General features: G+C 53.0%; 2 protein-coding genes across 4 annotated transcripts in view; one reads left to right on the top strand and one right to left on the bottom strand.

Annotated features, from left to right (window-relative positions):
- Window positions 1-3,931, top strand: part of MACROH2A2 (macroH2A.2 histone) — a 52,210-nt gene extending 48,279 nt beyond the window's left edge. The window contains exons 8-9 of the mRNA XM_079135806.1: window positions 270-444; window positions 3,684-3,931. Coding sequence (XP_078991932.1) covers window positions 270-444; window positions 3,684-3,849 — 341 coding nt within the window. The 3' untranslated portion in view covers window positions 3,850-3,931. The remainder of the gene's footprint in view (window positions 1-269; window positions 445-3,683) is intronic.
- Window positions 3,932-4,069: 138 nt separating this feature from the next.
- AIFM2 (AIF family member 2) lies at window positions 4,070-23,051 on the bottom strand. 3 transcript variants are annotated; one of them, XM_079135803.1, is made up of 9 exons: window positions 22,976-23,051; window positions 15,228-15,426; window positions 14,780-14,895; window positions 13,086-13,205; window positions 12,432-12,524; window positions 9,652-9,760; window positions 8,156-8,308; window positions 6,521-6,721; window positions 4,070-6,268 (listed from the first exon to the last, which is right to left on the bottom strand). In XM_079135803.1, exons 2-9 carry the CDS (start codon window positions 15,403-15,405, stop codon window positions 6,117-6,119), a joined length of 1,122 nt encoding a protein of 373 aa, XP_078991929.1. In that variant the 5' UTR covers window positions 15,406-15,426; window positions 22,976-23,051; the 3' UTR covers window positions 4,070-6,116. The 3 variants fall into 3 exon arrangements, with proteins under 3 accessions (XP_078991929.1, XP_078991931.1, XP_078991930.1); XM_079135805.1 differs by lacking the exon at window positions 22,976-23,051 and adding an exon at window positions 22,450-22,719; XM_079135804.1 differs by lacking the exons at window positions 12,432-12,524; window positions 22,976-23,051.
- Between the last annotated feature and the right edge of the window lie 949 nt (window positions 23,052-24,000).

Here is a 24,000-nt window from a genome sequence, read left to right as displayed (position 1 = left end):
TAATCCGGGCCTCGCTGGCAGACCATGTCAGGTTGACCAGCTGTCACGTCAGCGTTGGAGGCTTTGCCCTGAAGCTCGTGCTGACCGTCCAGGGCCATCCCAACAGCGCCCGATGGGAAGCAGGGAGTGTCAGCTCTTCCGCTTCCTTATCCCCGACCCCTCCCCACCTACCCCCTGGATCAGACTCCGAGGTGTGCTGATTGGCCTAACTCCCGCCATAAAGCGAAATTAGGAAATAACCTGCAGCGTTTCTCTCTCCCTTGTCCCAGCTGCCGTCAGCCAATCCAGTGGACTGGCAGCCAAATTCGTCATCCATTGTCACATCCCCCAGTGGGGCTCCGACAAATGTGAAGAACAACTTGAAGAGACCATCAAAAACTGCCTGTCAGCAGCCGAGGACAAGAAGCTAAAGTCGGTCGCCTTCCCGCCCTTTCCCAGTGGCAGGTAGGGGGCCATCTCTGGAGTGGATCTTTCCAGTCTTCTCACGGGAACCAGGTGCCGCTCACCTTCCATCTCATCTTCCATTCCAGAAGATTCAGCCACGGCATGTTAGCCAGGCAGTAGAGAAAGGAACCCGGTTTCCCACCTTCCAAACAGGGAGAGATGGGCCCCTGGCCGACCAGGAGGCAGCTCTCCATGGCTGGGGCCAGCCCTGCCTCCTTGACGTCAAAGCCCAGACAAAAAGGGGCCCTCAGGGAGCTTCCTGTGGCAGAGGCAAGGTGGCGTGTTGATGTCTGACCAAGTTGCCCACCCTGCGCATAGCCTGCGGTGTGCAAAGCCCACATCCCCACCAGCTGCCCACCGTGTAAAATGCATGATCAGAAAACACCAGCTTGAGCCGCGCACGGTGGCACGCGCCTGTAATGCAGCTGGGGCAGGAGAATCCCAGGGTGGGCAGCTGAGTGAGACCCTGGGTTTTAGTCAGGCTTTTTGCTGCCGCGACCTTTGGGTCCGAAAAGTTTAATTTGGTTCTCACGGTTTCCGAGGTCTCAGTCCATAAACAGACAAGTCCATTGCTCTGGGTCCAAGGTGAGGCCAAACAGCATGGTGGGTAGGTGTGGCACAGAGAAATGGCCCAGGACATGGAACCAGGAAGGGGAGAGAGAGAGAGAGAGAGAGAGAGAGAGAGAGAGAGAGAGAGAGAGCGCGAGCAAGAGCGCGCTCCCCTCACCATGGACAAAATACAAACCCAAGGCACATCCCCAATGACCCACCTCCTCCAGCCACACCCTACCTGCCTACAGTTACCACCCAGTTAATTCATTCCTATCAGGGGATTAATTCACTGATTGGATTAAGGCTCTCATAAGCCAGTCATTTCACCTCTAAACTTTCTTGCATTGTCTCTCACACATGAGCTTTTGGGGAGCACCTCATACCTAAACCATAGCACTCTTTTTTGTTTTGTTGTTTTTTTAATTTAATTTTTTTTTATTTTTACAGACTGCATTTTGATTCATTGTACACAAATGGGCTACAGCTTTTCATTTCTATGGTTGTACACGATGTAGATTACACCATTCATGTATATAGGGTAATACTGTCTGTCTCATTCTACTATCTTTCTGTCCCCCACACCCTCCTGCCCCATTTTCCTCTACACCATCCAAAGTTCCTTCATTCCTCTCTTCCCCCCCTCACCCCCCAACCCCGTTATATATTGTCCATCCACTTATCAGAGAAAACATTCGGCCTTTGGGTTTTTTGGGCTTGGCCTATATCACTTGGCATGATATTTTCCAAATTCATCTATTAACCAGCAAATGCCATAATTTTATTCTTCTTTATGGCTGAGTAATATTCCATTGTGTATATATATATATATATATATATATATATATATATACCAGTTTCTTTATCCATTTGTCAATTGAATGTTGGTTCCACAATCTAGCTATTGTGAATTGAGCTGCTATGAACATTGATGTGGCTGCATCACTGTAGTATGCTGATTTTAAGTCCTTTGGGTATAAAACCGAGGAGTGGGATAGCTGGGTCAAATGGTGGGTCCATTCCAAGTTTTCTGAGAAGTTTCCATACTGCTTTCCAGAGTGGCTGCACCAATTTACAACTCAATCAGCAATGTATGTGTGCCTTTTCCCCCACATCCTCGCCAACATTTATTATTGTGTTCTTGATAATAGCCATTCTACTTGCAGTTAGATGAAATCTTAGGCTGCTTTTAATTTGCATTTCTCTAATTACTAGGGATGATGAGCACTTTTTCATATATTTGTTGATCACCTGAATATCTTCTTCTGTGAAGGGTCTGCCCATTTCCTTAGCCCATTTATTGACTGGGTTCTATGTATTTTTGTAAACCATAGCACTCTTCTCAAAACAAAAGGGCCGGGGATGTAGCTCAGTGGTAGAACACGCATGGGTTCAATCCCTGCTACTCAGTGTGGTCCATGGAACAGGGCAGGGCCATCACCTGGTTAGGATGTGGACCCTCTCCCCCACCCCTCATCTGCCTTGGAATCGCCAGGGGATTGATTCCTCTGCTGGGGAACAGCAGAGCCAGAAGGCTGAGGTCTGCAGAGGCACCCAAGCTGTGAAAGGCCATGCCTGAGGGTGTGCTTACCTGAGGCCAGGCTCTGTAACACAGGCAGGCGCGTCCCAGGAGGAAGAAGAGACAGCAACTGGGTTCCTGCTGTGACCCTGTCTCCACCACAGCAGTGCTGGCCCTCCCCAGTCCAGGCCCGAGGCCCTGGGCTGCATTCTCTCTAAGTGGGCCCACGGGCAGTGCTGGTCCACACTGGACCACACACACACACACACACACACACACACACACACACGTGAGAAATCACACAGGGCAGGCCCATCCTGGACCTGTGCCGGGGGTCTTTGGTGGCCGACCCCAAGTAACCATTATGGTAGGGTCCCCAGAGGCTGGTGGACAGCACTCTTGGTGCTTGGGACTCTCAGCAAACATATAGCAGCCCAGCCCTGCCTGGAAGCACAGACAAAATCACGCTGGCACATCCAAGAGCCCATAAAATAGTGAGTACATGGAAAAGGAATTTTGAAAACAAGCTGTTGAGCTGAATTGCTGGATTTTTTTTTTTTTTTTTTTTTTTTTTTTTTTTTGGTAGTAGGGATTGAACCCAGGGTTGCTGAAACCACTGAGTCACATCCCCAGCCCTTTTTAATTTTTTTTTTTTTTTTGCGTACTGGGGATCGAACTCAGGGCCTTGTGCTTGTGAGGCAAGCACTCTACCAGCTGAGCTATCTCCCCAGTCCCCTTTTTAATTTTTTATTGAGACAGGGTCTCACTAAGTTACTGAGGCTGGCTTTGAACTCACAATCTTCCTGCCTCGGCCTCCCAAGCCACCACACCCAGCCAAATTGCTAGCATCCTTACAGCCAAGTTCTACTTGATCCAGGTAATATAGTTTCAAACCAGAGCACCTTCACCTGGCAGCCCTATGATGTTGGCCAAAACCATACCTGTTGGTGTGGTAACTATAAAGTGGGGACAACTCCAAGATGGCCCTTTGGCTAGGCCAGAGGTGACATGTGGCCCAACCCTGTGCCCATGATGCCCCACTCGGTACAAATGAGAGCCCAAGGCCAGAATAAGAAGGAACCCAGGGCATTGCCCTCACAGGCTGAGGGAGAGTTAGGACCCAGGGTCTTGGGACCAAAATGACACGTTCTCTCCTTTTGCCTCGGCACAGAAACTGCTTTCCCAAACAGACGGCCGCCCAGGTGACCCTCAAGGCCATCTCGGCCCACTTCGACGACTCCAGCGCGTCCTCCCTGAAGAACGTGTACTTCCTGCTCTTCGACAGCGAGAGCATCGGCATCTACGTGCAGGAGATGGCCAAGCTGGACGCCAAGTAGCGGCTCCGGCAGGGTCGCGGGAGAGCCACGAGTCCGAGAGTGGGGAAGGGAGCCGCAGGAGCAGAGGCGGCGGAGAGGGGCAGGGCCGGCGGGCCAGGCCCGAGGGTGCCCTCGGCCTCACTCTCCTTGCCAAGGGCCTCGTCCGCATTTACCCAGGTTCCCACCAGGGGTTCCTTTCCATGTGTTTTTCTCCCTGTTGTTTTAGGACTTTTTAAAAAACAAAAACAAAAAAAACAGACCTCGTTTTAGATTTCTAGCATCGACTTTTACACGCGCTCACACACACAAAAAAAATCCTTTTATGATTCTTAAATCTCTCGTTCCTCCTGTAGCCAAGGGAAGGAGTGAGAGCGAGTCGGGCTCGGTGGTTCTGCGGCGGAGGCGGACAGACGTCCCGCTGGTGCTTTTCTGTTTCCGGGCCCCTCCCGGCCCCTTCCCCTATGGTATCTGTAACGACTCCTCAAGTTTTGGTTTTTTTTTTGTTTTGTTTTGTTTTTTTTTTTGTTTTTTTGCTTTGGGCTTTTTATTTGTTTGTTTTATTCTGTTTTTTAAAGAAAATGAAAGGAAAAAAAAATAAAAGATCCAGTGTCTTTCTTATAACATATTCTTTATTGCAACATTTTTCCTCCATATGGAAAACTGCATCCCCCTGGATGGATACTTCTAGAATGTTCTAGTAAATAGAACAAGGCTTTTCACTCACGGGCTGAGAGTCCCACCATGCTAGGCCAGGTCCCAGGTCAGACTGGACCACTGCCTGTGTTGCCAGGCGGCGGTCCAGCCTCTGGGAAGGGTGAGCCCACTGGCTGTGATGAAGCCACCAGGGGGGTCACCATCCTCCAGGAGACAGGATGTCTCACTTAGGCCTTGGCAACAAAGTGGAACCGACCATGGAGCATAGCCAAACGTGGAATGGGCTGAGAACCTAAGTGAGTCTGGTGTCCCCAGGACTCTGTCCCAGTCCCCAGAGGCCACCATCAAAGGTGAGCAGGGACAGGACAGGAACTGTCAGCCTGAATTTATTCATATGGACTCATCAAGTTCTGCCATGGAGATTTGACTAGGTGATCCAAAACGGACTCTTCCACATTGGAAGATCTCTCTCAAATGCAGAGTCATTTACACACCTTGACAGGTGAGTGACAGACATTACTGCCACAGAGCTGGGCCTGCAGACAGGTGCCTTGAGCTGTCCAGGAAACCAGACGCACAAAACCACAAAGTCCCTCAAGGATCCCTCCCCACTCCCGGCAGGCGGAGTTTTATTTATAAATTTCCCAGGGACAGTAGCCTGGAAATATACTGGGGGGCACCTGCAGAACCCCCTTCTGCTCCCTGAAGGGTAACAGGACGGCACCCTACCTGCTGCCTTTCCTTAAATACCTCCAGAAGCTGGCAAGCCTGGCTCCAGCCTTAACCTGTCAGCTTCGCAAAAACTCTGTCAGGAGGGATTCACCAGAGGGGAAATTTGTCTCTTTCTTCTTAAGTGCACCTATGGCCTACAGTCATGATCTTAAGATGGAAATACAGAAAGGATCATGAGAATTAATGCATGCAGGGACTAGCCAAGTGCACTGACAGGCCCTGTGGTCCCAGCTACTCGGGAGGCAGAGGCAAGAGGATCACCTGAGCCCAGGAGATTGAGACCAACCTGGGCCACACAGTGAGACCCCATCTAAAAAGATACCCCAAACAAATCAAAGGAGTATAGGCACTAACCGTGAAAGGGAGTTTTAAACGTGACTCCCGGCAGTTGTGGGATGTATAGACTTCACCACCCCATGTGACGGGAAAGGTCCAGGGTGCAGGCCACCTCCCCCGCCCAGGTCCTCTTCCGTGGCTGGTCTCAATCTGCAGGCTCCCCTTCCTGTTCTCACAGATGGGCTTCCAGTCCCCAGGACTCAGCTCTCTGCACTACCCTGAGCTCTGAAACCTCCCCAAGCCCTCGGCACATGCACACGTGCACACATACGCACACACACACACACAACTGTCCCAGAGGAGCCTTTCCCCAAGGCCTTCCAGCCAGCGCTGCTGCAAGCAGACCTGCCAAACCCAGAAGGAATCCTCTAGGACATGTTTTTTTAATGCCTCCCTCCCGCCCTCCCTCCCTCCCTCCCACGTTTGGCCTCACAGGTGCTGTCCTTCCAGATTGCACACCATTAGCATCTTATTCCTGGGCGCTTTGGCACTTGTCAGGCGGGTGCCTCTGTCCTGAGGTCTGTCACCATCTGCGGCAGTGACATGTCTCCCACTTGGCCTCCCCATCAAGGAGAGGACTGCCTCATGGTTTTCCAGCTTGAGGAGACAAACAGGTCCCTGCTCTTGGCCAGCCGCACCATGAGCCGACCCACGTAGAAGCCACTGATCTGGCCCACGCCGTCGTTTCTGCCCATGGACAGGAGGAAGGTCAGCGCACCTGTGGAGCAGACACACGCAGAGCAGAGCCCCCTGAAGGTCACCGGCCTGTGACTCCCAGAGCGCACTCCTCCTGGGCCTGCAGACTCAGGGCGGGGAAGTGTGTACGACTTCTGGCAAGGCTGGTGAGTCCCCCGTTTATTTTCAAAAGCTTTGAGAGTGTGGTCTAGTTGTCAGTCATCTTATAGCACAAAGTCTTCCCCATATCTAACCCCAAACTCTCTAAAACTGAGGAGCACCGAGCTTCCCTTACCTGGCTTGTAGGCCTTGAGGGGCCTCTGTTTCATGGAGTTGATGAGGTTGGTCACAGCGACCTTGGCATGGAGGCCGGCGTGATAGGCCATCTTGGGCTCCTTCACATCAGCGCAGTCACCAATAGCATAGATGTTGCTATAGCCCTCCACCTGGAGGAACTCGTTCACCCGCAGAGCACCGTTGCTGGCCAGCCGGCCCTCTGCCAGGCAAGGAAACACCCAGACCAAGTCCCTGAGTCGCTGTGCTACGCAGCCACCAGACACGGGGGATGAGGATGGGGTGCCAGTCCAGTGGTCCTCAGAGGTGCATGCTTAGGAAGCCATCCTCCACCTTCGGGGTTCCTGCTGGGGTCCCCCCCTCTGACCCCTCCTGCAAAGGCCAGTTTATAAGCTCCAGGGCAGAGACAGTCAAAATAGCAGCAAGCTGCCTCTCTAACATGCACAGAGCTCCTTCACTGCTTACACGTTATCATGCCTAGCCAAGTTTTAAAATTCCTTTTGAACATAGACCCGGAATTTGAAAATAAATGCAAGGCTTTAACAAATGATAAACTAAGCCAGGTGTGGTGGCACATGTCAGTAATCCCAGTGCCTCAGGAAGCTGAGGCAGGGGGAATTGTGTGTTCCAAGCCAGTCTAGGTAACTTGGCAGGACCCTGTCTTAAAATAGAAAGGGCTAGAGATGTAGCTCAGTGGTAGACTGCCTGGGGTTCAATCCCCAGAACCATAAAAAAAGTAAAATGAAATAAAATAAATGATAAACTGCTTTAAGCAGTTTTTCTTTTTAATGGATTAAAAGAAATTCTCTTGGAAAGCACATTAGGACCAACCCCACCTGTGCACACCCTCAACTGGCTTCTTTCTGGAGGTGAATAATCACTGCCTGCAGGACACACGGCAGAAGCTCCTTGACAGGGAAGGATGCTCAGAAGTAAATGACAGGACTGGGGCTACTGGAGGCTTAAACACATCCGTTGGTTACCCCCAACCTCTAGGAAACTAAACAGCTTGGATTCCTTCACATCGGCCCCTGAGTTGTAAGAAACGAGGGCATGCCAGGCCAGGTGGCGCATGCCTGCAATCCCAGCCGCTCAGGTGGCTGAGGCAGGAGGATCACAGGTTCAAAGCCAGCCTCAGCAACTTAGTGAGACCCTAGGTAACTCAGCAAGACCCTGTCTCTAAATAAAAAATAAAAAGGGCTGGGGATGTGGCCCTGTGGTTAAGCCATTCTGGGTTCAATCCCCAGTACCAAAAAAAAAAAAAAAAAAGAGGCCCCCATCCCCCAAAGTCATTAGGAGCTGAGGAAGTCCTATGTTTAGGTTCATATTTGGAAAGAACAGGGACTTGTGAACAGAGAAGGGTCTCACCCAGAACTTCCCTCACATCCCCATAAACATAGCAGGAATAGGACTTTCTCATCTCTTAGAAGCTTGTTCCTACCTCTTACCACTAGGGGGCAGTCCCAATGCTAGAAGATTCTGGTCTCCCAGCAGGGATCCATAGTTTGAGGTCACCATTGCAGAAGAAAGCAAGTGAGCAGCCAGGGCGGGGACGTGGACTGATTCAGGGTCAAGGACTACAGCGCATCTCAAAGAGTGCTGGAGAATGAGGCAGTGGCCTGGGTCTCCTGCTTACCAAACGCACTGGAGTAGGCAGAACTGTTGATCTTGATGCCGTTGCAGAGAATCACCAGGTTGGTGGCCACCTCTGTGCCCTTGTCTGTCTGCACTTTGATGTACTCCCGATACTCATTGAAAGGCAGTTCCTCCAGGTTGCTCACCCGCTCACCTGTGTGGGAGGGGTAGGGTGGGCCCTTGACCAGGAGGCTCGGCTGTGCCAAGGCTGACTGCAGGAGGCCCAGCTAGGCAGTCTCTCCGGCTCCCCTCTCCCACCACACCCTTCCCCTGCCCCCCTAACTTCCCCAGAAACACAACTTGGACATTTGGCCCCAGGGCATCCAACTGGAGGAAGATTCCAAGAAGCTGCCAGAGGGGAGTGAAGCTGAGCTTCCCAAGAAGTTCTGGGAAGAGCTATTCAACAGAAAGCCTCAAGCGTGCCTTGCTGAACGTCAGCCTCCTGTCCATCAACACACCACGGGCAAAGCAAGAACAGGGAAGAGCAGAGAAGCCAGCTTCCTGGACCCTCAGCCTGAAATCAGGGCACTACCCGTCCTCCACAACCAGTGAGGGACTTTCATAGCAGATGCCTCGCCACCTTCCCCACAAAGCACAGGAGGCCAAGGTCCAGTGCAGTAAAGTATGGGCGTCACACCACTGCGACCAGAGCCCCCTCTAAAATGCTGGGTGGGCCAGGCACAGAGGCACAAGCCTGTAATCCCAGAAACTCAGGAGGCCGAGGCAGGAGGATCACAAGCCCAAGGCCAGCCTCGGCAACTCGGTGAATCCCGTCTCAAAATAAAAAAGAAAGGGCTGGGGATGGGGGTGGCTCAGTGGTTAAGTGGCCCCAGGTTCAATCCCCAGTATTACAAAAACAAAGAAAAGAAAAGAAATCAAATGCTGGGTAGGTCTCTCCCCTCCCAATCTGTATAAAAGCCACGCTCATCACTCACAAAGGAAACCAACACACCTATTCCCTCTAGCAGAGACATCAAGTTTCAGGACAAATCCTTCAAATCCACTTTTTTTTAAAAGATTCAGTGTCGGGAATGGTGACACATATCTATAATCAGCAACTCGGGAGGCTGAGGCAGGAGGATTAATAGTTCCAGGCCAGCCTCAGAAACTAAGTGAGACACTGCCTCAAAATAAAAAATAAAAAGGGCTGAGGGTGAGGCTGGGTGATAAAGAGCCCAATTCCCAGTTCCAAAAAAAAAATTAATATACATCGTTCATTATACACGTGGTTCATGAAGTAGGTACCCCACACCACCGTTTAGCAAATAGATGGCCCGTGTCTGCCCCGTGCCCAGAGCAACAGCAAGGCATTGCTGCCTGCGTGACGTGGGCCTCCAGCTGGACGAGGCTCCAGTGGACTGTGATGCTCGAGACTGTTTCTGGTGCCTCCTGCGGAACCCCCAGGACACAGAGGAAGGGAGACTGGGTGGCCGCGGCCAGCTCTGAGCCCCATCTCGGCAGGTCAGGGAGGGGCGGGAGGGCTGACGCCGTTCGTACTCAGCAGCAGCTGCACGCCCTTCCTCAGAAGGATCTCCTTCACCTCCTGCCGCACGCAGGGCAGGAGCTCCTTGTCAGCCAGGGGTACTTGAGAGTGGATGAGAGTGACCTGGGAACAAAGCAAGCACAGGGCTCAGAGGAACCCCTGAGTCCCCGGCTCTCCTCCCCACCTTCAGGACGCCCTCCTCCTTCCCTATTTCAAGTTTCCTGCTGAGAAAACCGAGGCCTCAGGGACGTCACGTGCACAGCGCTGGCACCCATCAGTGGTGAGCAGGGCCCCAGCCCACATCCAGTCTAGGACCCTTTCAGTACCGCCCGCACCCTGGGTGGAAGACCACTCCCGTGCCGCTATCCACACCTTACCTCGGGGCTACTGGAAAATTATATTCAAGCATACTACTACTGGCGTTCCAACTTTAAACCAGGCTGGTGCCAACATGATAGCTGGTTCTAAAATAAGCGCTTCCAGGTGTGTGCCTGTGGGCCGCATGAGCACTAGGAGCTCAGGGGCCCAGCATGTTCAAAGGCTGGCTTGAAGTCAGACCACCTGGTTGAAACCCCAACTTCAATGCTCAGACACCTCCCAGAGACCTATCAAAACGGCTCGGTTGTCCCCCTTAGGAATGAAGGAATCATAAACAAGAAACTATGTTAAAAGGAGATAAGGCCGGGCATGCGAGCACACGCCTGTAATCCCAGCGGCTCGGGAGGCTGAGGCAGGAGGAGTCCAAGTTCAAAGCTAGCATCCTAAGCAACTTAATGAGATCCTGTCTCCAAATAAAATACAAAAAGGGCTAAAGGATGTGACTCGGTGGTTAAGTGCCTCTGGGTTCACTCCCCGGTACCAAAAGAGAGAGAGAGAGAGAGAGAGAGAGAACCTAGCACACATTAATTCCTCACTAGAGAGTGGCCACTGTGTTACTCTTATTTGCCTACAAGGTATAGACAAGAGGATATTATACTGAGTTATCTGACCTTATTTATTACTTTAGACTGGTCCTTACGCCTGTGATATAACAAATACACATACTGGTCTCCACCCCTGCTTCCTGACAGAGCTCTTAACACCCCTGAACACCCAGGGGTGCAGGGAGAATTCGTCTGTTCTAACATCTGGTACTCGACCCTAGTTTCTGACCTAAAGCTTCTAAGACCTTTGTAACATCCCAAGTGAAAGCAGCATCTGACTTGAGGGACGAATCACCTGGAATTTCCTGGGTGATGGGAGCATCTTTCCCTAGTGGGGTGAGTCCTGATGGGCTCCTGGATGGGGACCAGCCACCAGAAAGAGCAAACCAGGTTCCAGCCCCACTTTGCACCCTCCAGGGAGGGGGAAGAAGCCGAGAGTAAGTTAATATTTGGTCATGCCTAGGTGATGACGCTCCAAATACTCCAAGCAGGGCTTGGAGAGCCCCATGCTGGTGATCACATACACATTCCAGGAGAGTGTACACCCCAGTTCCAGGGGACAGAAGCTCCTCCACTCAGGACCCTTCCAGACCTCATCCTATGAACGTCTTCACCTGGCTGTTCATTTGTACATAACCCTCATAAATCAAAATGAATAACCTTTAATCAGATCAACCACTCATCACAATTGCCAACAACTTGTCAGACGACAGTCATACATCAATTAGCTCACATTGATTTCTTTTTAAAACCAACTGCTTTTCCTCAGGGAAAAGAACCAGCTCGCTGGCTCCCTGCCTCTGGGAAGCTGCCTGCATCGGCTCTAGACAGGCACCCGCCCAAAGGACCAGGGTTACCAACGTCACTCATTACTCGCCAAGCCAGGGCAGGCCAGGACCTTTTCTTTCTCTCCAGGTGCCGGGCAGGTTCTCTATCCCTGTCCCCTGCACCCCTGAGCATTAGAAAGGTCAGAGCAGGCCAACGCCACCCTCCCGTGGACAGAAGGCATGCTAGCCAGTGGTCCCCCAGCCCAGGCAGGCACGGGGCTACACGGCAGGCTCCCACCGTGTGGCCCACCATGGAGCCTTCTCAGGCAAGGGCTACACCATCGGGCACAGTCCAAAAGCCACCTGAGTATGTCCTTGTTCAAGGTGGCTGTCAGCAAGAAGAGGTAATCAAAGTCTAGGTTTGGGCCAGAGATAGAGCTCAGTTGGTAGAGTGTTTGCCTCACAAGCACAAGGCCCTGGGGTCAATTCCCAGCAGCACCACAAAAAATAAGTAAATAAATAAATAAAAATTTAAAAGTCTAGGTTTTATTACCAGAGCTTAAATTCTGAAGGTGACACAGTTCACTTTTTGCTTGTTGTTTGTTTGTTCCAAGAATTGAAGGCACGGATGCAACCACTGAGCCACATGCCAGTCCTTTTTATATTTTATTTAGAGACGGGGTCTCGCTGAGTTGCTTAGGGCCTCACTAATTTGCTGAGGCTGGCTTCGAACTCATGACTCCTGCCTCAGCTTCCTCAGCCGCTGGGATGACAGGCGTGCGCCACTGCGCCCCGCTGACACAGTTCACCTTTACAGGATACCTTCCCTGGATCGGATGCTGGGAGTCTGCCAAGGGAGCCGCACCTCTCCCTGAATGGGGCACACCCAGAGCACTTCCCCAGGTCCTGGTTCCCTGGGGAAATGCCCTGCAGAATCTCCCTTTTTTGCACAAGACGGGGAAACACACGTATGTGCCTGGCTTATATGAACAGGACTCTAACCTCCAGAGCCCTGAGCAAATTCCTGACGTTCATCAGGTAAAGTGGACAGAAGCTCAAAGCCAAAGTGATCACCTGGAGCTCAAAGCCAGGGGCCTGCCTCACCTCTTTGTCGGGGTAGTCTGTCTTAATCTCTGCTGCCATCTCCACTCCAGCGGAGCCTCCGCCCACCACCACGATGAACTGTGAGCGCTGGATCTGGAGAGAACGGGGACATAAAAACACACACATCCGCCCTCTGCCTGGTGGTTCCGCCTATGGTGTGGGCTCCCTGGCCAAAGAAAGAGGCCTGGGGATGTAGCTCAGTTGGTAGAGTGCTTGCCTCACAAGCACAAGGCCCTGGGTTCAATCCCCAGCACCGCAAAAAAAGAAAAAGGAAAGGTAGAGAATTCTTTCCATATCTGGGATCCAAATAGGCCTCCTCCTACCCTCCGTGTAGGATTACCGTGCCAACTGACGGAGATCACGGGGACTAAACTGGCTCTACAAAACCCAAAGCCCTGGGCAATCAGGAGGGCAGGTGAGTGTAAAGGGATGAGCCTGGGACGCACCAAGCACAGCAGCGCGTGCGGAGCGCGTGTCCAGGCCTCTGTGACAGGTCCAAGGTCTCTCCCGGGAAATGTCTTCCTAGCAACTCTCCAACTCTCCAGCTGCTTCAGCAGCTCTGCAGCTCCCACAGTGTCCCTGCTGCAGCCCAGCTGTGGCCCCAGCTGTCCCCTCATCTGCTTTCACTGCTCATGCCTGTCTGCAGCAGCTCACCTGCTTCACCATGTCCTCATAGGCCTGGATGGCGGCCTGCTGACTGGAAACCTTGGTGAACTTGCCAGGGAAGGGCCCACTGCTGCCCGTGGCCAGGATAAGATGTGAGAAGGGCAGGGCCTGTGAGGCACAAGACAGAGAAAGATGAGCTGGGTGCAGGCCTATCATCCCAGTGACTCGGAGGCTGAGGCAGGAGGCTCACAAGGTCGAGGCCAGTGTCAGCAACTGAGTGAGATCCTGTCTTAAAATTAAAAAATAAAAAGGGCCGGGGATGTGACTCAGTGGTAAAGTGCTCCTGATTCAATCCCTCGCACACCCCTCAAAAAAAATAAATAAATAAAAAAGAAAGAAGAAAGGAAGGAAGAAAGATGAGGGTAGGACAGAGTGGGGGAGGCCTGGGCTTCTGTATCTAACACCAGATCCCCAGTGGTCAAGGAGTACCGGCTAGAAGAAGCCCGTGGGCACACCAAGGGGGCAGCCCTCTTGAAAGGGAGTGAAATTACCACTGGAGTGCCTTACCCAGGAAGGGCACCAGAACCCAAGACTGAAGCAAGCGGACTCTACCTCCTGCCTGCAGCATACATGACCCACGGAGTCAGACCCTATGGGAGGGGAGAGCCTCCACCCCAGGAGGCAGGTCGGCAAGGAACAGGAAACCAGGCACGGGAACGCACGCACTTCCAGTGTAGAGTCTGGAGTCTCCTGGACACTCTAGAAGGCTCCTCCCACCCGCACCAAAAGAACAGAGTGGAGGAGGGGGAGAAGGGAAGGAAGGGAGGGAGGAGGGGAATACTCTGGAGCCCAGGTACAGAGCTGCTCCAGTGGGAGGGGACCGGGGAGTCTGACCCACTCAGCCCACGCCCTCGTGGACCCTTCAGGACTCAGAGGAGCACAGATCAAACCTGAAGGACTAGGAGACACTCAGCCACCTTTCCAACTAGTGAGTCCCTGGTCCCTTAAATTAATTCAAGAACCACTGATTCACACTAAGTCACATACTCATTGAGGACAGGAGCTTGTCTCCTGTTTCCAGTCCCCCCCTTAGCTGTACACACGGCACTGGGGGCTGAGCTAGAGCTGTCCCTCAATCCACTGTGTGGGCTGGTGGCCACTCACAGATAGAGCTCAGCCCCCTGCAAGCATATACCAGGCACCGGGCTTGGACATTGGCGTGAGGAGCGTGAAGATGAGTGAAGGAACCCCGGCCCCCTGTGGCCTCCCAACTCGGGGAATATAACCTCATGCTTGTGTCTAATTAGCTTCTGGACAATGAGGAGAACCTCAATGGCTGGCCAGGCCTGGTCCTCGTCCAGGACACTGGCTTCCAGAGCATGGACCCAGGGCTGAAACTGCCTGGATTCAAACCTTGGCTCAGTCTTTTACCAGCTGGATGACCTTAGGCAAGCTATTTAACCTATGTAAAATGAGGGTACCACCTACCTTATACTGTCATGGCAAACGTTAAATGAGATTTACATAAAGGGTTACAACACTGCCTGACATACAGGAAAAACTCAAGAAATAGCTGCCACCATACCCTGTGGCTGCTGTGGTCCCGCCTCCCTTTATGAAGAACCTGCTATCTGTCCAGCAACAGGCAGGGCTTGGAGGCCTCAGGTGACTCTCTCTCAGCCCTAGAGACTCTGGTCCTCCAGAGGGCCTCCTGAGGCTAGGGGACAGCCCGCCACACTCACCTCGCCACCCTGCAGCAGCACCGTCTGATTCTTCAGGTCTATCCCCACCACCAGACCCTGCCGGAAGTTGTCCTTGAAAGTCACCGAATAGGAAATGAACGTCTTTTTGGCGAATCCTAGGGAATGGACACGAAGTTCACAGTGCAGAAGCAGGCTGAGCTTCTCCTGAGCCACGCACCAACAGAGCTCCCCTGGCCAGAGCTGGGCCAGCAGGTGCACCCAGGTCCCCCTGACTGCTAGTGTCCATCTGGGCCCTGGGTCCTTGGAAAAGCCCAAGCTCTTACTGTGAGGCCTTAGTATGGCAGCTGCTTAAGCCACTGACTGGAAAGTATCTATTGGTGTAATTGAGGAAACCTGCCCTATGTGAGAGAATCAGTCCCTGAAATTATGTTCCACAGCAGTGACAAGACCATGCTCACAAAGGCAGCCCCGGAAAGGAACACCTTACCGCTCTCCACGGAGGCCCGAAGGGCAGCCACATTGTGGTGAAAGGAGTCCTTCATGTCCACCAGCAGGAAGGGGATGTTCAGCGCCTGCAGCTGGCTGGCAGCCTCGATCCCACCAAAGCCCCCGCCCACGATCACCACGTGCAGGGCTCCTGTGTCCACCGAGACCTGGGACCCCATCTTGAACCAGGCACTACTGGACTGCGGGAAGAAACCAAATCAGAGTCAAGGGGGCAGGAAGGACAGGGGTGCCCATGGCAAAACAGGCCTGAACTCCAATGCCAGGAACTGACCTTTGCCGATGAGGTCAATCCCTCATTAACAAAACTTCAGTTTTGTAAAATGTGAATTAAATTCAGAAGTGCTACCCCACTTCCACCCCAGCCCCCACCCAGCCTGCTCTCTTCTCCAGAGACACCTATTTTTACCAAGTTTGTCTGCGCAGCCCCAGAGATATTCTTCGCACCTATAGTTCTATTTTTTTGCACACGTTAAACAAACTGTTTTGCCCATTTTTTACCCAGTATACGTCATCAGACTTTGGAAGTAATAGTCACTCAGCGACACTCACATGGAGCACCTACTCTCTGACATGCTCTTGCTGTGGACCCCACCCATGGTCAGACAAACGCGACCCTTGCCCTTAAAATGGTAGCGCTTCCCAAGTTATTTACATTATCAGGTGCACAAGGTAAATGATGCGGGAAGCTGGGCAGGTGAACGGCTAGAGACAGGGGTGTGCCCGTGCAGAACTGGCCAGCTCAGACTCAGCCCAAGGAAAGGAAGGCCCTTCAAGACCTACATGAAGCAAACACAGCAACCAGATCCTGCCAGGCTCGCAAGTCACCAGGTTGTGGCCCACATCTAAGAAGGTCGGTTAGCAGGGTCTGATGGGATGGCCTCAGCTTCCAGCCCTGGACCAGAAGGGGTTCCAAAATTTAGCTCCTCTGAGACTCCTCCAAAACAGAATGTTGCTCTGGTTGGAATGTATCCCCCAAAGCACGTGTTGCCACTGAACACAGCGGTCCAGCCACTCCGGAGGATCATAAACCTAAGGCCAGACTCAGCAACTCAGCAAGACCCTGTCTCAAAATAAAATTTTTCAAAAGGACCAGAGATGTAGTTCAGTGGTAGAGCATCCCTGGGTTCGATCCCATGGTACCGTTCAAAAAAAAAAAAAAAATCAAACATGTTGGAAACGAAGTCCCCCAATGTGACCATGTTGGGACCTAATGGAAAGTGCTGTGTCATTTAGGTTCTACCCCAGGAAAGGAGCAGCAGTCATTATAAAAGACCTTGAGCCGATGTGGAGGTGCACACCTGTAATCCCAGCAGCTCTGGGCGCTGAGGGAGGAGGACTGCCAAGTTCAAGGCCAGACTCAGCAATTCAGCAAAGCCATAAGCAACTGTCTCAAAATAAAAAAAATTAAAAGGACTGAGGGAGCTGGGTGTGATGGCACACGCCTGTAATCCCAGTGGCTCGGGAGGCTGTGGCAGGAAGATCGAGAGTTCAAAGCCAGTCTCAGCAAAACCAAGGCGCTAAGCAACTCAGTGAGCCCCTGTCTCTAAATAAAATACAAACCAGGGCTGGGGGTGTGGCTCAGTGGTTGAGCACCCCTGAGTTCAATATCTGGTACCCACCCCACCAAAAAAAAGGGCTGAGGGATGCAGCTCAGTGGTAAAGGGTTCCTGGGTTAAATCCCCTGCACCCAATAAACAAATAAAAGGCCTTGAGGTTTAGTGTAATCTCCTGCTCTCCCACCCTCTTCTGCCCTCGTCACAGGAGAACACAGCAAAAAGGCCCTCCAGATGTAACCCTGCCCTCCTGGACTCCCAGCCTCCAGATGTGAGTCAGGACATTCCTGTTGGTAATAAATCCCCTGCTCTGTGGCGTTCTGTCACAACACCACAAATGAACTTAAACAAATGTGGTGTGAAATGAGGCTGTGATCATGGGGTGGGGCGGAGCCGGCAGGGGGCCAGGTCCCACGCCTGCAGCTTTCCAGGGACAGTTGGGAGACATGCCTCCAGAAATGGGACAGCCAAATCCTTCTGGGAGAACTCTCCAAGGAATGTCTGCTGGTCAGAGAGGGTCAGGGAGGAGGGCACTGTCAGCAGACTCCATATGAGGTGAGAGGTGGCAGCAGGGACCCCGGGACAAATGCGGTCATGGGAGAAGCAAGTAGGGAGCATGCAGGGCCAGGTCTGCAGGCTGGACCCAGCCCAGGCTCCCACTCACCCGCGACCAGTTCCCAGCAAACTGAGAGTAAACCTTGGAGAAGCCAGAGGAACTGAAATTGGGGAACCCTGGGCCCAGGTCAGAGCTGAGGAAAGCAGTGGCCAGGTCACTAGATGCTCAAACACAGAGCTGACAGCGGGGAAAGGAGCCTCGTGGCTGGGTGTTAGGGTTTAGACATGAGGCGTCCCCCAAAAGCTCCAGTGTTGGATGATGCAAGAATTTTCAGAGGTGAAACAACTGGGTTATGGGTCTTAACCTAATCCATGACCTAATCCACCGTGGCAAGTAGAGGCAGGAAGGGTGTGGCTGGAGGACGTGGGTCACTGCTTTGGGACTTTATATTTTGACCCTGCTTTCTGCAGATCATATTCTGAGCTGCTTTCCTCCTTCACGCCCTTTCACCAGGATATTCTGCCTCGCCTAGGGGTCAGAACAAGGGAGTGAGCCACCTACAAACTGAGACCTCTGAAACCATGAGCCCCAAATAAACTTTTCCTCAGCCGGGTGCAAAGGTGCACGTCTGTAATCCCAGCAGCTCAGGAGGCTGAGGCAGGAGGATCATGAGTTCAAAGCCAGCCTCAGCAACTTAGCAAGGCCCTAAAGAACTCAGGGAGACCCTGTCTCTAAATAAAATATAAAAAAGGGCTAGCAGTGGGGCTCAGTGCCCCTGGGTTCAATCTCTGGTACTAAGAAAAAAAAAAAAAAAAAAACTTTTCCTCTATGTTATTTTTACTAGTCTTTTGATCACAGTAATGATAAGGCTAACTAAAATATCAGGGCTCCCTCAGCCCACCTGACTGTGGACAGGGTCACCTGTAGTATCCCAGTCTGCTCTTATGGGCTGAGAGGCTGACCTGGGGTTTTAACTAGGGGGCTTGCTCCAGCCCAGCGGTACCCCAGAGACGGACACGTATGGTGTGCGGCCTTCAGACAGTGGAAGCTGAAATCTAAGAGCAGCCGGGGTTGCTGTGGACACTGGCTCAGCAACAGGCAACCACACCTGCCCCAGACTACACCAAACACAGGCGAGGGCCACTGGGAGGCGCCAGGGGAAGAGGCAACGCTCGCTGCACAGAGCATCAAGGGAGGCCCAACAGCTCCGCGAGCTTCAGGGAGGGGGAGGCGGACAGTGGGGGACAGGCAGGGCTGTCCAGGGAGGAGGACACGGACTCTAAGGTCAGCCTTGAAGTTGCTAAACAGCTTCCTAGGGGTGCGGGTTCCAGTCCATCTGGGACCTTCTGGGGCCACACCACAGCACTGGAAGGTCTGATCATCAGTGTAGCCTGGGGCACAGACCCTTCCCTCCTTAAGCCTCAATTTCCCCCTGGAGGAGGGTCGGGTGGCACACACCTGTGATCCCAGCAGCTCAGGAGGCTGGGGCAGGAAGATCGCAGGTTTGAAGCCAGCCTCAGCAACTTGGCAAGGCTATAAGCAAGCTGGTGAGACCTTGTCTCTAAATAAAACATACAAAGGGCTGGGGGTGTGGCTCAGTGGGTAAGTGACCTTGAGTTCAATCCCTGGCACAAAAAAATAATAAAATTTACTCCCTGTGAGTGGGGCTCTAAGACCCCACCAGTTCTAACACCCTGAACTGTCCTTGAACACACAGGGCTCCAAGCCATGGTGACCCAACACGGTCCCCCAACCTTCCCACAGTCGGGGGTGGCTTACAGTTAGAACTCCAGGCACGGCTTTCACTGGTGGTCAGCTGCCCACCGCTCACGTTTTCTCTGAGGGACACAGGGGATGGAAGCTCTGGCACAGGGTTTGGAGGGGATTTAAGTTGTTTCCCATTGGCCAAACGACCCCAATGCACTGAGGTTGGAGCATCCCTCCCATTTTACAGATGAAGAAACTGAACCCTAGGCAGTGCTGGGACCAGGACAGGACAAGTACCCATGGGGACAGGACTATCTTCACAGACCCAAGTCCTCAGAAAGGTTGTCCAGAATTGATCCCAAGTATTCCTCAGACTAACTCTGCCAACTAGGCCAAAAGAAGAACATTCCTGGGTCGCCAGGAGCCAGGGAGGTTCAAGATCCCAGGCACAGGTAAGAGAGGGCACCAGGAGCTAAGCAGCGCCTGGGAACATGGAGGCCATGAGGCAGGCCAAAGGTGGGGTGGGTTTCCCCTGCCCCCTTCGGCATGGGTCCCTCTGGGATGGGCCCTGCCCCAAGGACTGGCAATCCATGATAAGGTAGGAAGATATCCTGAAAGTCCCACTTCCAAGCGGGTGGGCAGGGGCTCTGGAGCTATGCTGGGGACAGAGGACCACTGGACCACCCAGGGACTCAGGGCAACATCCTAGATCTCTGAAAAGAAGCTGGGTCAGGGGCCTTTCTGGAGGAGGGAACAGCATAGCCAGAGCCCTGGGGGGTGGGGGCAACAGTAGGAGTTATTCAGCATACATGTGGCAGAAGGTAGGGTGGCCAGGAGAGAAGGGGACAGGTGTAGCACAGATATCACCAAGTGCCTGTCATGTCAGCGTAGCTTTAATTTCCAGGTAGGCAAACAAACCTGTTACCAGGCCCTCCAGGGGACAAAGTCCCTGTGGAAAGAGAAAGCCAGCAGCCCCAGGGCAGGCCTCACAGGCAGTATGCTGGCCAAAGGAGTTCAGCCCAAGTGCCCTCTGTCCCCAGGGATCATTAGCCTTTGACTCGCCCAAGTAGGTAGACCCACCCATGAAGGCAAGCTGCTTCTCTAAAGATGGCGAGGTGCCAAAGGAACACCCAGGCCTTCAAGGACACCCAGGCAGGGTAATGGGAGGGGAGGCCTCTTCTGGAATCTGTCTTTTTCTCTGCTCTTATGACCTCTGATGGCCTCACTTGGGGAAGGGAGGCCAAGGGCTCTCCAGCACATTCCACCCTTCCTCTGCAGCGGCCCCTTGCCCAACACTTCTGGACACCCCCGCTCTCCGTGGCTCTTGCAGTGTCCATTCTTACCCGGCCCCTAAGGACAGCTGGACTCCTTTCTGCTGGGCTGTGACCTAGTTAGCCAGACACCTCAACCAAGGGCTTAAGCCATGGACCTGCACTTCCAGCCACTTACCGGGTAGGTGCTCAAAATACAAGCATGGAATGAATGAATGTTCAAAGACCTGTTCTCGTGGCAACAGTGCAGGCGAACCTCAGTCAATGGGAGACTCCATCAATCCGTGAAAAACGCCATCAATGGGAGAACACAGGGCCAACGATTATACACCCACCAAAGCTTTTTTTTTTTTTTTTCCAGTACTGGGGACTGAACCCAGGGGTACTTTATCACTTTTTTTTTTTAATTATTTCAAGACAGAGTCTCACTAAGTTGTAAAGAGTAGCCTCAAACTCGTTATCCTCCTGCAAAGCCTCCTGAGTCGCTGAGATTACAGGTACTCAGCCTTATCCCCGAACTTTTTCATGGATAAACTTTTCACGTGGTTTGCACTGGGATTTGCTCAATCAGACATGAACCTGATCCCAAGGGGTTCTTCTTTAATAATAAGAGGCCTTTAGGAATCCACTGGAAAGCAAAGAAGTCACATTTCTGCCAAAGCTGACGAGAGGTCAAGACTCAGAAGACAGCAGGAGACATGCCAGCCCAATCAAGGCAAGAGCAGGGCCCGCGTTGCTTCACAAAGATCACAAAGACAACCCCAACTTTTTATATCATCGTGGCTTATGCAGAGGATAGATTTCAACACTGGCCTTTGGACAGTCATATTTCTCAAGTGGCCACCCACGATGATCAGGCCACTAACGTGTGACTGGATGGGCTATGAGCATCTCCTCTTCTACCTCAAGGACAGGGAAGATCAGGAGACCTCCCTCGCTGGACACTAATGGCCAGGCTGAGAGTGGGTACTCCAAGGCCAGCCCCCGGGGGGGAACACACCCCAAATGTATTTTTAAAAAAAGACCAATTTCCAAAGGGACTTAAAGTTTGAAAAAGAGCTGGCTGCCAAGGCCCCTACCTGTAATCCCAGAGACTCCAGAGGCTGAGGAAGGAGGATCACGAGTTCACGAGTTCAAGGTCAGCCTCAGTAACTTAGCGAGGTGGCCAAGCTACCTGTCCATCCTCCTCAGAGTCAGTCATTTTGTGATTCCCTTAACACTCCCATGGTCTGCCAGCATGTGCTCTGGGACCCTGCTTCACTTCATCAAAAAAGCCTGGCTGGCCCTGGAGTACCCCCACCTGACCAACTCCACATTTATTGGCTTGGTGGTTCTGGGGGAGGCCCTGCCCCTGTTGGGGTTTCCCGGCCTCGTCCTCGGTGAGATGGAGGTGGTCTGGACGTGTGGTTACATGCAGCACCTCCTGGAGAGCTCTCGCTAGGAACTGGGCCAGGGCAGATGTCCTCTGAGGGCTTGGGAGGTTCAGTAGCAGGTATCTGTGCAGAAGCTAGAACCTGATACTAGCTTTGAAGTACAGGTGCGAAGTCCTTCCAAAACTGACCCTCCCAAAGCCACTTTACCCTCTCCACACTCTCCCTAAATCCCAGGGTCCAAAAGACCCCCTCCCCTCTTTGGCACTGAGGACTGAGAGCGCTTTACCAGCGAGTCCCATTCTCACTTTTTTATTCTTTAGTTTGATACGGGGTCTTGTTAAATTGCTGAGGCTGTCTTCCAATTTGCGATCCTCCTGTCTGCCTCCGGAGAAGCTGGAGTCGCTGGGATCAAAGGCGTGCGCCTACCAGCCCAGCTCAGAGATTCTTACTGGGGAAGGTAGGAGGGGGGTGTTCTGTGTGGGTGACATTGGAAGGAACGCGTCCAACACTGCCCACTAGGGCAGTTCCAAGTTGACTTGGGCGAGCATGGAGTTAGTTTAGCCTCTACTGGTCTTTATCCCGCAGAACTTCGGCCTCCGGAGGCAGCCCATCTAGGGGCACTCGGCGACCCCCGTCACTTTCCTTATAAAGATCAAGGTTTCCCCTGCCCTCAGGTACCAGCCTCATTCTGTCCAAGACCTCCCACACCTGCTCTTCCCGGCTCTTTCCGCCTGGCGCCCACCTTTCTCGGAAAGACTTGGCCGGGGTCAGGGAGAGGACGGGGCGGCGAGCCCCCTCTGCGCGTCGCGGGCGAGCCTCCCAGCCGCGTTTTGCGGGTGGGGCGCGGCAGACCCGAGCCGCGGGTCCTCGGCCACCGCCCACTGCACCCCGCGACCTCCTGACCTCGTCCGCGCTCTGCCAGGCCCCCGCTCCGCGCGCCCTTTGGGGTCCCTGATTCGCCCGGGCCGCGGCAGACCGTCCCGAGCACGGGCTGCGCGATCCTGGGCGCAGTTCCAGCCCCTTCTCTTCAAGAACGTGCCTGACGACGCCGGCGCGCACTCACCCGCCGCCGCCCGCTCCGCTCCGCTCAGACCGGGTCCCATCCGCAGGCGGCTTCCGGCGCCGCCCCGCCCCGCGACCGTGCGACGGGGCGGGACCCAGTGCGGCCCCCAGGTCCCGGCCACGCCTCGGGGGCCGGGAACAGCCTTCTCCACTCCCGCTCAGTGACCTTCCGCCCCGGGCTCGTTCCCTGCCTGCACCGGAGTGACCTTGACCGCCTGTGAACTCTCCAACTCTGAAACCTGGTCCCTGAGGCTGCCTGCCCGAGCCACTCCGACGCCGCTGTTTCTGGGTGACAGCCCTAAAGCCGCTCGGCTCGCGGGCTTTACAGCTGGGCGCAGCGCCCCCTCCGTTCCTCCGCGCAAGTGCACGGTGATTTCATCTGAGCGCCTACTGTGCTCAGAGGGGCACTGAGCTGGGGGCTGGGGATGAAAGGAGCGAAAACCACACAAGGTTCCCACTTCGTGGAAGTGACAACCTGGGGAAAGGCAGGTGCTGAACACCACCAAAAAAATAAAATAAATAAAAACAAAATAAGAAAATAAGGCAACAATTTCTTGTACCACCAATTGCAGACAAGACTGGAGGCAAAGCAGGTTTCCATCAACAGATGAATCGTTTAAGAAAATGTGGTATATGTATACACAATGAGTTTTATTTGGCCATAAAGAAAAATGAAAGTACGTCATTTGCCAGGCGCGGTGGCCACACGCCTGTAATCCCAGAGGCTTGGGAAGCTGAGGCAGGAGGATCGGGCGTTCAAAGCCAGCCTCAGCAGAAACGAGGCGCTCAGCAACTCAGTGAGACCCTGTCCCTAAATAAAATACAAAATAGGACTGGGGGTGTGGCTCAGTGGTCGAGTGCCCCTGAGTTGGATGGGGTGGGGGGAGTCCGTCATTTACAGGAAAATGGGTGGAACTAGAGACCATTATGTTAAGCAAAATAAATCAAACTCAGAAGGTAAAGAGTCCTACGTTTTCTGTCCTATGCAGAAAGAAGCTACAGAGGGAAAAAAGGAAAAGAAAGGTGGGGGCAGATCTCATGAAAATCAAAGGGAGACAAGCAGAAGAAAGGGACTAAGAGGCGGGCAGCAGGGATGGATAGGAAATGCGGGAAAGAGGTATTGGCCAAATTATATTGTTATATGGGGCGCAGGTGCAAACATGTAGCAACCAATCCCAACATGATGTGCAACTATAATGCTCCAAGAAAAATAGGGGGAACAAAGACTGGA

This window comes from Sciurus vulgaris (genome assembly GCF_902686455.1).
Source record: "Sciurus vulgaris genome assembly, chromosome: 4".
Taxonomy (NCBI): domain Eukaryota; kingdom Metazoa; phylum Chordata; class Mammalia; order Rodentia; family Sciuridae; genus Sciurus; species Sciurus vulgaris.
This window is presented reverse-complemented; position numbering and strand designations above follow the sequence as displayed.

Bases quoted from the DNA above. Each gene is read 5' to 3' on its own strand.
- AIFM2 (XM_079135803.1), bottom strand. From the start codon at position 15,405: ATGGGGTCCCAGGTCTCGGTGGACACAGGAGCCCTGCACGTGGTGATC. The intron at 13,206-14,779 runs GTGAGTGTGGCG...TGTGCCTCACAG, and splicing joins TGCTGCTGCAGGGTGGCGAG to GCCCTGCCCTTCTCACATCT. The intron at 6,722-8,155 runs GTAAGCAGGAGA...CTTGCCTGGCAG, and splicing joins TGCCTACTCCAGTGCGTTTG to AGGGCCGGCTGGCCAGCAAC.